Source organism: Saccopteryx leptura, chromosome 8 (genome assembly GCF_036850995.1).
Source record: "Saccopteryx leptura isolate mSacLep1 chromosome 8, mSacLep1_pri_phased_curated, whole genome shotgun sequence".
In the NCBI taxonomy this organism is placed as follows: domain Eukaryota; kingdom Metazoa; phylum Chordata; class Mammalia; order Chiroptera; family Emballonuridae; genus Saccopteryx; species Saccopteryx leptura.
Window position 1 is genome coordinate 50,959,936 of NC_089510.1, and position 13,636 is coordinate 50,973,571.

The 13,636-nt window shown below is 41.8% G+C and overlaps 1 protein-coding gene across 5 annotated transcripts in view; it reads right to left on the reverse strand.

Annotated features, from left to right (window-relative positions):
• Positions 1-4,713: 4,713 nt before the first annotated feature.
• The window catches only part of IQCB1 (IQ motif containing B1), a 70,019-nt gene continuing 61,096 nt past the window's right edge, over positions 4,714-13,636 (reverse strand). For 4 of the 5 annotated variants that reach the window (XM_066346945.1, XM_066346947.1, XM_066346946.1 and 1 more), the window contains 3 exons: positions 11,930-12,061; positions 7,763-7,919; positions 4,714-5,287 (listed from right to left, as the gene is read on the reverse strand). In XM_066346945.1, coding sequence (XP_066203042.1) covers positions 5,058-5,287; positions 7,763-7,919; positions 11,930-12,061 — 519 coding nt within the window. In that variant the 3' untranslated portion in view covers positions 4,714-5,057. The remainder of the gene's footprint in view (positions 5,288-7,762; positions 7,920-11,929; positions 12,062-13,636) is intronic. The other variant, XM_066346949.1, reaches the window with a different exon arrangement.

Consider the following 13,636-nt stretch of genomic DNA (forward strand, 5'->3'; position numbering starts at 1 on the left):
TTCTCCTTTAACTGGTCAGTTCGTTCTTTAGTTCACTTTCCTGAGAGGCTTCTTCTGTCCATCTCCCAGACTAAGTTAGTGACTCTCAGTATACATTACTCTCTGCAGAATAACAGTCATAACACTTTAATTCACTTGTTTAATATTTCCCTCTTCTACTGAAATGTAAACTCCATTAGCAGAGACTGTCTTCTGTATCTAGCACGGCATCTGTTGCATAAATTCTTTTAGGTATTCACTGAATGAATAGCTGTATCTTAGAGTTTAAAATCTCTTGAGATAATAGACACTTGGTCAAATATTGAGAATTCAGTCATTGAGGAGTTATTAAGTGGACATAATGCATAGTGGAGGACTAGAAATATATGTATAGTGCACCATCCCAGCCTCAAGAGGGCTTCAAATAAAGTCCTCTTGTATGAATGGGCCATTTTCATACAACCAATTAAATAGCTATATAAATTCCAGAAATGAAAAGAGTGAATGATTAACTGTAGTGAATAAATGGTTCATTTTAGAGTTATATAGAGCCAGATTTTAATTTTATTTTATTTTATTTTTTTACAGAGACAGAGAGTCAGAGTGAGGGATAGAAAGAGACAGGAACGGAGAGATGAGAAGCATCAATCATTAGTTTTTCGTTATGCATTGTGACACCTTAGTTGTTCATTGATTGCTTTCTCGTATGTGCCTTGACCGTGGGCCTTCAGCAGACCGAATAACCCCTTGCTCGAGCCAGCGACCTTGGGTCCAAGCTGGCGAGCTTTTTGCTCAAGCCAGATGAGCCCGCGCTCAAACTGGCAACCTCGGGGTCTCGAACCTGAGTCTTCCGCATCCCAGTCTGACGTAGAGCCAGATTTTAACCTAGGCAAGATAGTCAAAGCCTCTTGTCTTCAGTTTTCACATCTGTGAAATAGAAATTATAAATGTTCCTATCTTGTAAGGATTAAATGAGAACGATCATAAAGTAATTAGCAGAGATGGGCAAATATCACACAATAAATTTTAACTATTATTTAGTAGCAGTAGTAGTAGTATTAAGTTCCTGGAACGAGGTGGAATGGTTTGATGAAGGGTCTATGAATACCATATCTTTAAATTCTCAAACACACTAGGTAAGGGACCAACTGTTAAAGACAAATGCTGAAATGGTCATCTTAGATCAGCAGTTCTTAAACTTTGATAAAAAAAGACAAGCAATAACAAGTGTTGATAAAGATGTGGAGAAAAGGAAACCCTTGTACACTGTTGTTGGAACTGTAAATTGGTACAGCCATTATGGAAAACAATATGGAGCTCCCTAAAAAATTAAAAATGTAACTACCATATGATCCAGCCATTTCCTTTCTGGGTATATATCTAGAGGAAGTGAAATATATATAATAGAATATTATACAGCTGCAAGAAAAAAGGAGATTCTGCCATTTGTGACATGAATGAAACTGGAGGACATTATAGGAAGTGAAATAAGCCAGAAAGAAAAAATAAACACTGTATATGATCTTACTTGAATGATGACTTTTTTTTTTTTTTTAAGATCAGAGGAGTCAGAGAGACAGACTTCTGCATGAACCCCTGATTGGTGGATCCCCATCAGAGGAATTGCTCTGTTGCTTGGAAACCCAGCTATTTTAAGTGCCTCAGGCAGCTCAACTCACTTGAGCTAATTGAACCATGGCTGCAGGAAGGGGTAAGAAAAAGAGAAGAGGGAGGGGTGGAGAAGCAGATGGTTGCTTTTCCTGTGTGTCCTGACTGGGAACTGAACCCAGGACATCCACACATCAGCTGATGCTCTACCACTGAGCCAACCGGCCAGGGCCTATCTGGACTCTTAAAAAAATAAAATTAGTAGAAACAGAGTAGAATGGTGGTTACCAGGAGCTGGAAGGTGGAGGAAATGGGGAGATGCTGTTCAAAGGATACAAACTTTCAGTTATAAGATGAATAAATTCTGGGAATCCAGTGTACATCATCATGACTACAGTTAAAAATATCATATTATATATATGAAATTTGCTAAGTGTAGATCCTAAGCATTCTTACCACATAAACAAGAGGTAACTATGTGAGATGATTGATGTATTAACCTGATTGTGCTAATCATTTCACAATGACTATATAGATGAAATCATTACATTATACACTTTAAATATATACTTTTGTCAATTAAACCTCAATAAACCACCTGACCAGGTGGTGGCGCAGTGGATGGAGCATCGAACTGGGATGCCGAGGACCCTGGTTCGAGACCCCGAGGTTGCCAGATTGAGCGCGGGCTCATATGGTTTGAGCAAAAGCTCACCAGCTTGGACCCAAGGTTGCTGGCTCGAATAAGAGCACGGGGTTACTTGGTCTGCTGAAGGCCCATGGTCAAGGCACATATGAGAAAGCAATCAATGAACAACTAAGGTGTCACAATGAAAAACTGATGATTGATGCTTCTCATCTCTCTCCGTTCCTGTCTGTCCCTCTCTCTGACTCTGTCTCTGTAAAAACAAAACAAAAAAACAAACCTCAATAAACCTGGAGAAAAAAAAAAAAAGACTTCAAAATTTAATCATTAAATTGGCCCTAGCAATCATGTATTTTGATTCCCTTTTGCCATAATTTGAGGTTGACCTTAATGATATGGATATTTCTGAAATTAAAAACATGATTCAGAGTGGCTTTTCAACAGAATTTGTCTTACTACATAATTTTCTACTTCTATTATGTTAAGAATTTGTATTTCTCATATTATTTTTATTATAAAGTATATATAAATGCACTTTATTCTCTATAGAAAATGACCCCAACAAAATTTGTGACAAATTGTAGATGATTTAATTATTGATGAAATCACTTTTTCATGTGTCTTAGATTTTTTAGTCTCATCTGAGTAATGCAGAATTGTTTTGTTATAGTAATATAGTAAATATAATAGCATTATAAGTCAGAGACTATGACAGCATTGTCAGAATTTGGATTGTCTTTCAGTATTGCTGTGGGGAGGTTGAGTTAAAGTAGTTTAGCTGGGGTTGGTTTTTTATCTTCAATGCACCCCCAATTCCTTTACTTTTTAGCTGCTGTTACCTTGTGCTTAAAGAGGGGTCTGGAAAGCTGTTCTCAGTGTTCCTGCTCTACCCTCCACTTTTAACCATCCCTGTATGCTTTTGCCATAGAGGGAACTCCCTGCACTTTTACCCTATCCCAGCAGTAAACTTTATTACTTGGTGTTAGGCAAGACTTCAGGTCATGGGTGGTCTATTGTCCTGATCCAGCCTAAATTTTAGGCCAGGTCTCTTCTTCCTGGGTTTGGGGTGTGGCTTCCCCAGGGTTCCTACCCTTTACCCCATGGCATTCAAATTGCCTCATCTCTGTGGCTGGTCTTTAGCAGGAGAGTTTCCTCCCAAGAATTAGTTGACCTCTGGTTTCTACTGATGTAACATTTCTGGGCCCAAGATTTTTTTTGCCCTTCTCAGGAGTGGAAGGTTTTGTTTCTATCCCTTCCTCAGCAATGCTAGAGCTCTACTTGTGTCTGGGTCTAGTGTTTCCTATCCCGCCCCAGGGACAGATAGATTTTGATTCTATTCCTTCTTTACATGCAATAGAATTTTGTCAGAACCTTGCAGGTAAGAGGGCTTGCTGCCCCTGCCCTTACAGCTTTAAGGTTATTAAGGCCAGGGTTTGGGAAAGCAGGTAACGCTTTGGGCATATCATCTAGTAAGTAGCAGTCTATCACTTGTTTGCCTGCACCACTAAGGGCATCTCTTCAGGCCTCCTACTGCCCCCAAGGTTTCTTGTATGTGCTAGAGGTCTAAATTCTCCTGCTATATGAAACTCCTAGATAGTTTAAAGTGACATGCTACTCCACACTTGGCCTTTAAATTTTTAGTTGATTTCTTATCCTGCTACCTGTCTCCTATGCTCTATGAAAGATGAAATAGTTATCTCACAGATACTGAATCTTATATCAGTATCTGTGAGATGACCTATTTCATCTTTTAGAGCAACATTTTCATGGAAGTTTCTACATTCTAAATGAAACCAAAACTCTCATCTGTTTATTCTTACAGATGAACTTTATACATTTCTTTTCCAATCACAATAAAAATATTAGGATTTTGATTAGAATTTTACTAAACTCAACTTTGGGGGAATGGACATTATACTATTTGGTCTTCCCATACAGAAATACTGGTATTTATACTCATTTATACAAAACACACACTCCAGGTTCCTTATATGAAGTCTGTCATTTGTTAACTGATTTAACTTAAATTCCATATAGTTATAAACACAAATAGTGGTGGCTTCTGCTATTAAAACACAAGTAAAGATAAATAGGGACACCAGAGATTAATAGGTTGGAACCAAATAATCATCTAGGCACCTAGGATCGTAACAAAAATTAAGCATTCTATTTAGCTTTGAGATTCTTAGGAGACAAGAAAAAAAAGGGTAATAGTGGGTTATACAGTTCTCATAGAAAGAACGCAATTTTACCTTGAGAAATTTTTCTTGCATCGAATCCTGATTTTTTAAATGTAGTACCTTCTAGAGATAATTAGATAGAAATTGAGTTCAAACACTACTGTGTAGAAAACAATTGTTCTTCAGTTGACCACTTCTTTTCCATATCTTAATAAAGGCCAAGAGTATACTTCCTATAAAAATAGGAATTCTAATAATAAATATGAAAAGGTGAAGTAATTCTGACAACTTTTTCAGAACAATCGTTGAAAAAATTTATTTCAGAAACACCATTAGTTGGAAAACAGCAGAAACAAACAAGAAATACCACATTTTTATATAAGCAGAATGACATGCTGAGTTGAGTTCCACAATTAAATCCACTCCAATTTTTGTGTGGCCAGGTATGGAGGTGTGGGGGGAAAAAATGAGACAGAAATAAGATAGAGGTAGAAGTGAACTCTGCTTACTTCCTGTAAGTGCTGTTTGGAGGGGAACCTCTGAAAAACTGAGTTAGGATGGGTCTAGTTTACTAGCATGCCAGAAGGCAGAACCAATATAATCTCCTAAAATACAGAATTTGTACAATTTCTCAGGGTACCTACTTAAGGGGGTTTGGGTCCACTAATGAATAAAGTTCCTAATTCTACACTAAGCTCATCCTTTGGGTAATCAATCTCATCTCCTGCTTCTTCCCCCAACGTTTTCCACCAGGGTGCTTGTATATGCTTCAGAGTGGTGAGATGGGCCTGCTTGGCCTTGGCTGCCACAGGTCTGGATCTACTTAGGAAGAGCTCAGGTTCTTTTTCTTCTGCTTCCTTTAGACTTGGTGCCTCTGTAGTAAACAGAAAATAAACAGGTGAGAGAAGAGTTCAATACAAACAAGTAGGAACTTGAAAACTATAGAGTTAGAATTCTGCAACAGAGACAGGGACAAGTTTCCAACTCTGAATCTGTTATCATTGCTGGATTTATATGGCATGTGACTATTCACAAGTTGTAGCTGTGGCTGGCAGCAATTGCATCCACCCCCTCATTATATGTTTTTCTTTTTCTTTTTAGTGAGAGGAAGGGAGATAGCGAGACAGACTCCCACATGCACTCCAACCAGGATCTACCTAGCAACCCCCATCTGGAGCTGATGTTCAAATCATTTGAGCTATCCTCAACACCTGGGCCGATGCTTGAACCAATCGAGCCACTGTCTGCAAGAGGAGAGAGAGAGAGAAGGTGTGGTGGAAAGGGAAGAGAAGCAGATAGTTGCTTCTTGAGTGCTCTGACCAAGGATTGAACCTGGGACATCAACATGTCAGGCCAACACTCTATCCACTGAGAAAACCAGCCAGGGCTTATATATTTAATAGAATAAGAAAAGATGTAGATTTATTTTAAAAGCATGCCCGGCATGTGGATGTCCTGGGTTCGATTCCTGGTCAGGGCACATAGTAGAGGCGCCCATCTGCTTCCCCACCCCTCCCCTCTCACTTCTCTATTTCATCCCCTCCTGCAGCCATGGCTCAATTGTAGCAAGTTGGCCCCAGGCGCTGAGGATGGCTCCACAGCCTCCGCCTCAGGCACTAAGAAGAGCCCGGTTGCTGAGCAACGGAGCAATGACCCAGATGGGCAGAGCATCAACCCCTAGTGGGCTTGCTGGTGGATCCTGGTCGGGGCACATGCAGGAGTCTGTCTCTGCCTCCTCTCCTCTCACTTTATAAAAACATTTTCTCTTTAATTAAAATTAAATAAAAAGCAGGAATATTTAAAATAATAGAATTCCATCCTACAGATGAGGTTCAAATATAGCCACCTATCCCTTCAAAAATACAAAATTTACAAGTAATGCATGAAATAGAAACCTTGGCCCTCTCTCATACACATATACTTCAAGTGTTTCAGAAACTGACTGAAACACTGTGGCTTCATGGATGGGATATCTCATTAAATGTACCAATGAGGATCAGATGAATTTATTAATTTTACAGAGGGTAGGGGGAATGACAAGTATTAACTCAGGGTTGCTTTATTCTAGCTATTCATTGGTTGCCTATCCTATATGCCTTGCCTGGGAAAACCCAGAGTTTTAAACTAAGGACTTTGGTATTCCAGGTAGATGCTCTATTCACTGCACTACCACAGGCCAAGCCAGATGAATTTTTGTGAAAGCCCTTTATTAAAAATTATAAAATGGTCCTGACCAGGCGGTGGCACAGTGGATAGAGCGTCGAACTGGGATGCGGAAGACCCTGGTTTGAGACCCCGAGGTCACCAGCTTGAGCGCGGGCTCACCTGGCTTGAGCTAAAAAGCTCGCCAGCTTGGACCCAAGGTTGCTGGCTCAAGCAAGGGGTTACTCGGTCTGCTGAAGGCTCGTGGTCAAGGTACATATGAGAAAGCAATCAATGAACAACTAAGGTGTTGTAATGAAAAACTGATGATTGATGCTTCTCATCTCTCTCCGTTCCTGTCTGTCCCTATCTATCCCTCTCTCTGACTCTCTGTCCCTGTAAAAAAATAAAAAAATAAAAATTATAAAATGGCACTGTAAACACAGTCATCATCTACTTCTAAAACATGATCAACAGCTTTGAGACTACATAATTGTTGGAGACCGAATAAGCCAACAGGGTATTTTGCAATTTGGATATCTTGGGGACAGAGGTGTTGGGTCCAACCCCTCACCTCACCTGCCTATTTAAGTGAACAAAGAGCTGTGCTTTCTGCCCACCCATGTTCTCCGGAAGAGACTGGAAGCTAGTTTCTTATTGGTGTAAAGTTAGATTGAATGGTATGGTGATGGTTGTCTTTGAGTTGCCTTGGAAACTTAATTGAATTGCTAATGGACCACATTTTCCCATGAATAAAGATGGTTGTCTTTCTGGGGAAGTCATGCTGTGGATCTGGAGCAGTAGTTACTGTTGGCAAGCCATGGCATCCTCCCAAACCCATCCAGTATGTATATATCTTTAAGTCTCTATCTTTAATTCAATTTCATACTTTTTCCCGCTCGAGACCCCAGAATAGACTCCTTGTAGCTGGTTCGCAACACATAATAGAATCTGGCTAGTAGGTCTTAGCATCTTTAAAGGTAGTAACTGAGTTGGTACACATGAATGATAGCAAGGCTGGAGGTAGTCAGTAAGGAGGTTATAAGATCTGCATCATTTGCAACATTGTTTTGGTATGATCTAGTAGAGATTTCTGAGGACAGGAGATGGACTAAAAGACCATTCAGTGGTGTTTTCCTTCTGATTTTGGATGTCACAAAATCTTGTATAGGTTACTTTTAGGAAACAAAAATGATGGAGCACATACTCATTAACTGATCAATGTTGGTGCTGATCTGAGCCTGCAGAGCCTCTCTGTGCTGCTGGGCTCTATCTTCTAGGGCTCTGCCCATGAAGTAGTGTTGTAGCCGTTCTTGTGCTTGGGAATGGAGCTCCCTGCTGGTCACAGCTGGCATCTGAGAGCTCTGGGAACAGAGGGAAGAAAACATTGTCACAGAAAGGACATATATACCAAAGTATGCTTCACCCAACCACTTAGTAGAGGTTACAGAATACTTAGCTGTCTCTCATCTTATTAACTGAGTGTTATGACTGATATCTACCTTCTACTCTTGTGCAAGCATTTAAAAAGACTCTTAAAAGCAGCTTTAGATGCAACTACAGGTGGGGAAGTTTCTTTTGGTATGCTCCCACTTCCTCAGACAGTGTGATATTCTGGGAGAATAGACAGGATTGAGAAATCATAGTAAAGATTATAAATGGTTTGATAAAGACACTGGCCTGGGAAAGTAACAAGGCCAACCCTTTTGTTCTGGATCCCACCTGATAAGACTATCTTACTTATCCCTACTCCCAAACTTATCTAAGTCATATGTTATAACTGTTTTTGATTTCATAGAACAAGGGACAAAAATCAGCCAAAGAACCATGTTCTTTTGGCTAGTAAGCTACTTTAAGGAAAACTTAATTAGTTTGGAGAAGAATAAAATAATGTTAACTTTAAAGCTGATAAAATGATCTTTCCTTCTCTTCACCATCATTCCTTCTTCCCGGCAGCTGTAACCATGAAGGTCGAGCTGTGCAGTTTCAGTGGCTACAAGATCTACCCCGGACATGGGAGGTGCTACACCAGGACCAAAGGGAAGATTTTCAAATTTCTAAAAGCAAAATGTGAGTTAGCATTCCTTTCCAAGAGGAACACCTGACAGAAAAACTGGACTGTCCTCTACAGAAGAAAGCACAAAAAGGGACAGATGGCAGAAATTCAAAAGAAAAGAATCTGCCAAGCAATCAAATTCCAGAATGCTATCACTAGTGCATCTCTTTTTTTTTTTTTTTGGTATTTTTCTGAAGCTGGAAACGGGGAGAGACAGACAGACTCCCGCATGCGCCCGACCGGGATCCACCCGGCACGCCCACCAGGGGGCGATGCTCTGCCCCTCCGGGGCGTCGCTCTGTTGCGACCAGAGCCACTCTAGTGCCTGGGGCAGAGGCCAAGGAGCAGAGGCCAAGGAGCCATCCCCAGCGCCCGGGCCATCTTTGCTCCAATGGAGCCTTGGCTGCGGGAGGGGAAGAGAGAGACAGAGAGGAAGGAAGGGGTGGGGGCGGAGAAGCAAATGGGCGCTTCTCCTATGTGCCCTGGCCGGGAATCGAACCCGGGTCCCCCACACGCCAGGCCGACGCTCTACCGCTGAGCCAACCGGCCAGGGCCAAACACTAGTGCATCTCTTGCTGACATAATAGCCAAGAGGAATCAGAAACCTGAAGTTAGGAAAGCTCAATGAGAACAAGCTATCAGGGCTGCCAAGGAAGCAAAAAAGGCTAGGCAAATGTCTAAAAAGACTGCAATGGCTACTGCTAAGGCTCCCACAAAGGCAGCACCTAAGTCAGGGGTCGGGAACCTTTTTGGCTGAGAGAGCCATGAACACCACATATTTTAAAATGTAATTCCGTGAGAGCCATAAAACAACCCGTGTACGTTATGCATTATCCAATAAAAATTTGGTGTCCCGGAGGACAGCTGTGATTGGCTCCAGCCACCTGCAACCATGAACATGAGCGGTAGGAAATGAATGGATTGTAATACATGAGAATGTTTTATATTTTTAACATTATTTTTTTATTAAAGATTTGTCTGCAAGCCAGAGGCGTCCATCAAAAGAGTCACATCTGGCTCGCAAGCCATAGGTTCCTGACCCCTGACCTAAGTGAAAGATTGTGAAGGCTGTGAATGTTTCTGCTCCCTGTGTTGGTGGAAAACAGTAAGTTGGCAGATCAGATTTTTAAATAAAGGCCTGACTAGAAATCAATCAATCAATCAATCAATCCGACAAAACTTCCAACACCATAAAAATTCCAATTCCTGGATCTTGGATGCAGCTCTGTTCCAGCTAACACCTTACTGTTTGGCCATGGAATTTTAAACAGATACACTAGAGTACAGCTAGAGAAGCACTTCCTTTTCAAACAGGAGTATGCAACAGAATCACACTTAGTGCATTCAAAAAATGACACTAACAACCTAAACATAAGAGCTAAAACTATATAAAACTCTTAGAAAAGGTGGAAGAAAACATCACAACATTAGATTTTGGACTGATTTCTTGGTTATGATACTGAAGACACAGGCTACAAAAGTAAAAGTAGACAAACTAGACTGTACCAAAATTAAAAAATTTTGTGCACCAAAAGATACTATCAATAGAATAGAAAGAAAGCACAAAGAATGAGAGATAATATTTGCAAATCATATCTAATAAGAGATTAATATCCAAAATATACTGCTCAAAAAATTAGGGGATGTAGGCCCTGGCTGGTTGGCTCAGTGGTAGAGCGTCGGCCTGGTGTGCGGAGGTCCCGGGTTCGATTCCCAGCCAGGGCACACAGGAGAAGCGCCCATCTGCTTCTCCACCCCTCCCCCTCTCCTTCCTCTCGGTCTCTCTCTTCCCCTTCCGCAGCTGAGGCTCCACTGGATCAAAGATGGCCCAGGCGCTGGGGATGGCTCCTTGGCCTCTGCCCCAGGCGCTAGAGTGGCTCTGGTCGCAACAGAGCGACACCCCGGAGGGGCAGAGCATCGCCCCTGGTGGGCGTGCCGGGTGGATCCCGGTTGGGCGCATGCAGGAGTCTGTCTGACTGTCTCTCCCCGTTTCCAGCTTCAGAAAAAAAAAAAAAAAAAAAAAAAAATTAGGGGATGTGGCCCTGGCCGGTTGGCTCAGTGGTAGAGCATGGGCCAGGCATGCGGGAGTCCCGGGTTCGATTCCCGGCCAGGGCACACAGGAGAAGCACCCATCTGCTTCTCCCCCCCTCCCCCCCTCCTTCCTCTCTGTCTCTCTCTTCCCCTCCCGCAGCCAATGCTCCACTGGAGCAAAGTTGGCCCCGGCACTGAGGATGGCTCTGTGGCCTCTGCCTCAGGCACTAGAATGGCTCTGGTTGCAACAGAGCAACGCCCCAGATGGGCAGAGCATCGCCCCCTGGTGGGCATCCCGGGTGGATCCCAGTCAGGCGCATGAGGGAGTCTGTCTGACTGCCTCCCCATTTCCAACTGCAGGAAGATACCAAAAAAAAAAAAAAAAAAATAGGGGATATTTTATTGCTTCATAGTCATTTTTGAAATATCCTCTAATTTTTGTGAGCAGTATATTTAGAGAACTTCTAAAAACCAACAAAAAAACTACCTGATTAAAAAAACCTCTAAAACACCTGAATAAACATTTCTTCAATTAAAATATAAAATTGGCCAATAAACACATGAAAAGATCCTCAAGCCCTGACCAGTTGGCTCAGGGGTAGAGCATCAGCCTGGTGTGTGGAGGTCCCAGGTTTGATTCCTGGTCAGGGCACACAGGAGAGGCGCCCATCTGCTTCTCCACCCCTCCCCCTCTCCTTCCTCTCTATCTCTCTCTTCCCCTCCGGCAGCCAAGGCTCCACTGGAGCAAAGTTGGCCCGGGCACTGAGGAAGGCTCCATGGCCTCCACCTCAGGTGCTAAAGTGAATCTGGCTGCAACGGAGCAACGTCCCAGATGGGCAGAGCATCGCTTCCTAGTGGGCATGCCAGGTGGATCCCAGTGGGTGCATGCGGGAGTCTGACTGACGCCCTGCTTCTAACTTCGGAAAAATACAAAAAAACACAAAATCAAATAAAATAAGATGCTCAAAATCACTAATTATTAGGGAAAAATGTAAGTCCAAATTATAATACCACTTCATCTATTATGATGTGAAAATAACGAACCTTGGTGAGGATGTGGAAACAGTCTTACTGAGACATTATGGAAAATAACTGACTTGAAGCAAAGTTTTTTGCTATACTACTACTGACTATACCTGTACACCTCTATGGCCCATGTTCATTAACTCTGTGGTAAAGCAACTGCATTACCTTAGACCACCAATATATATATACATATACATGAGACACTGTTTTGTTGTGAATATCATGTACTAAAATAACATAACCGCTTTCAAGGCTACATACTGGATGTCTTCTGACGTAGTCATCCACTTGTTGCTTCAGTTCAACTCTACGTGCATCAGTAAGTTCTCTGAGTCCTTGCCAAGGAGCAAATAATTTCTTTTTCTTATGGCACTTTGCCAGGAATTTAAGAGTCTATAAAAAGAAAAAAAAATTTGAGATTTTTCTTTCCCTCATAGAATTATTTTCTTCCTACAGCAACGTGTATGGTAGCAACAGCAGTATAATAGCTGTTAACTAAGTGCATATGAGGAGGGAGTGGGGCTGTGACATGGTGAAATGACTTTTTAATTACATTCTTCTGTAGTGTTTTAATATTTTACAAGGATATATTCATGAATTATTTGTATAGTAAGCAACAAATAGAAAAAAATAGGTTCTAGTCTCAATTCTAGTCCCTTATAAAGTGTACAATTTGGGGCAAGTCACTTATTTCTATAGGACAGAAAACTGACCTAATTCTACTTATCCTACAGGATTGTAAAGATAAAAAAGACAATCTAAAAGTAAAAGTTTTAAATTATAAATGAATGTTCTTCCCATGTCCTTTAGAATGGACTTCTAATAGAAAATCTTGTTAATATAAGGAAAGATTTGGAGACAAATTTGAAATTATTCTGCCCAACTTATTTTCACTTTTCTCCCTTTGTAGTTTTTATTTTCACTGAAGTTCATACTGGTTAAGGCAGCAATTATCAACCTTTTTTATTTCATAGCACACATAAATTACTAAAATTTTGCAGCACTCTAAAAAGTAGACTATATTTTTTGCTGATCTGACAAAAAACCCTTTTTAAAAATTTTTTTCCCTTTGATTTGAGAGAGAAAGGGAAAGAGAGGAAGAGGGAAAGGGAGAGAGGGGAGAGGGAAGCATCAACTCGTTCTACTTAGCTATTCCATTTGTTGTGCACTCATTGGTTGCTTCTCATATGTGCCCTGACCAGGGACTGAACCTGAGACCTGCGCGTGCTGGGGGTACGCTCTATCCACTGAACAACCAGGCCAGGTCCAAAAATAGATATACTTTTGATTCACACATACAGGATGGCTATTGTTGTACTAGCTGTTATTTTTTTACTTGACAATTTAAGGATAAAGAGGTCAGTGCCCCTGACTAAATAGTCAGGTATACACTTTTTTTTTTTTTTTCATTTCTCCGAAGCTGGAAATGGGGAGGCAGTCAGACAGACTCCCGCATGCGCCCGACCAGGATCCACCCGGCATGCCCACCAGGGGGCAATGCTCTGCCCCTCTGGGGTGTCACTCCATTGCATCCAGAGCCACTCCAGCGCCTGAGGCAGAGGCCACAGAGCCATCCCCAGTGCCCGGGCCATCTTTGCTCCAATGGAGCCTCGGCTGCAGGAGGGGAAGAGAGAGACAGAAAGGAAGGAGAGGGGGAGGGGTGGAGAAGCAGATGGGCACCTCTCCTGTGTGCCCTGGCCGGGAATCGAACCCGGGACTCCTGCACGCCAGGCAGACGCTCCACCGTTGAGCCAACCGGCCAGGGCCAGGTATGCACATTTTAAAAATTCTTGTGGCATACCAGTGTGCCATGGCATACCGGTTCAAAATCACTAGTTTAGGGCAAAGGCTGGCAAATTATGGTCCATAGCTAAGTCGAGCTTGTTGCCTATTTTTAAATGGCTTATGGGTTAAGAAATTTTTTTACATTTGATATGGTTGTACTAAGTTTAAAAAGAAAATATTTTG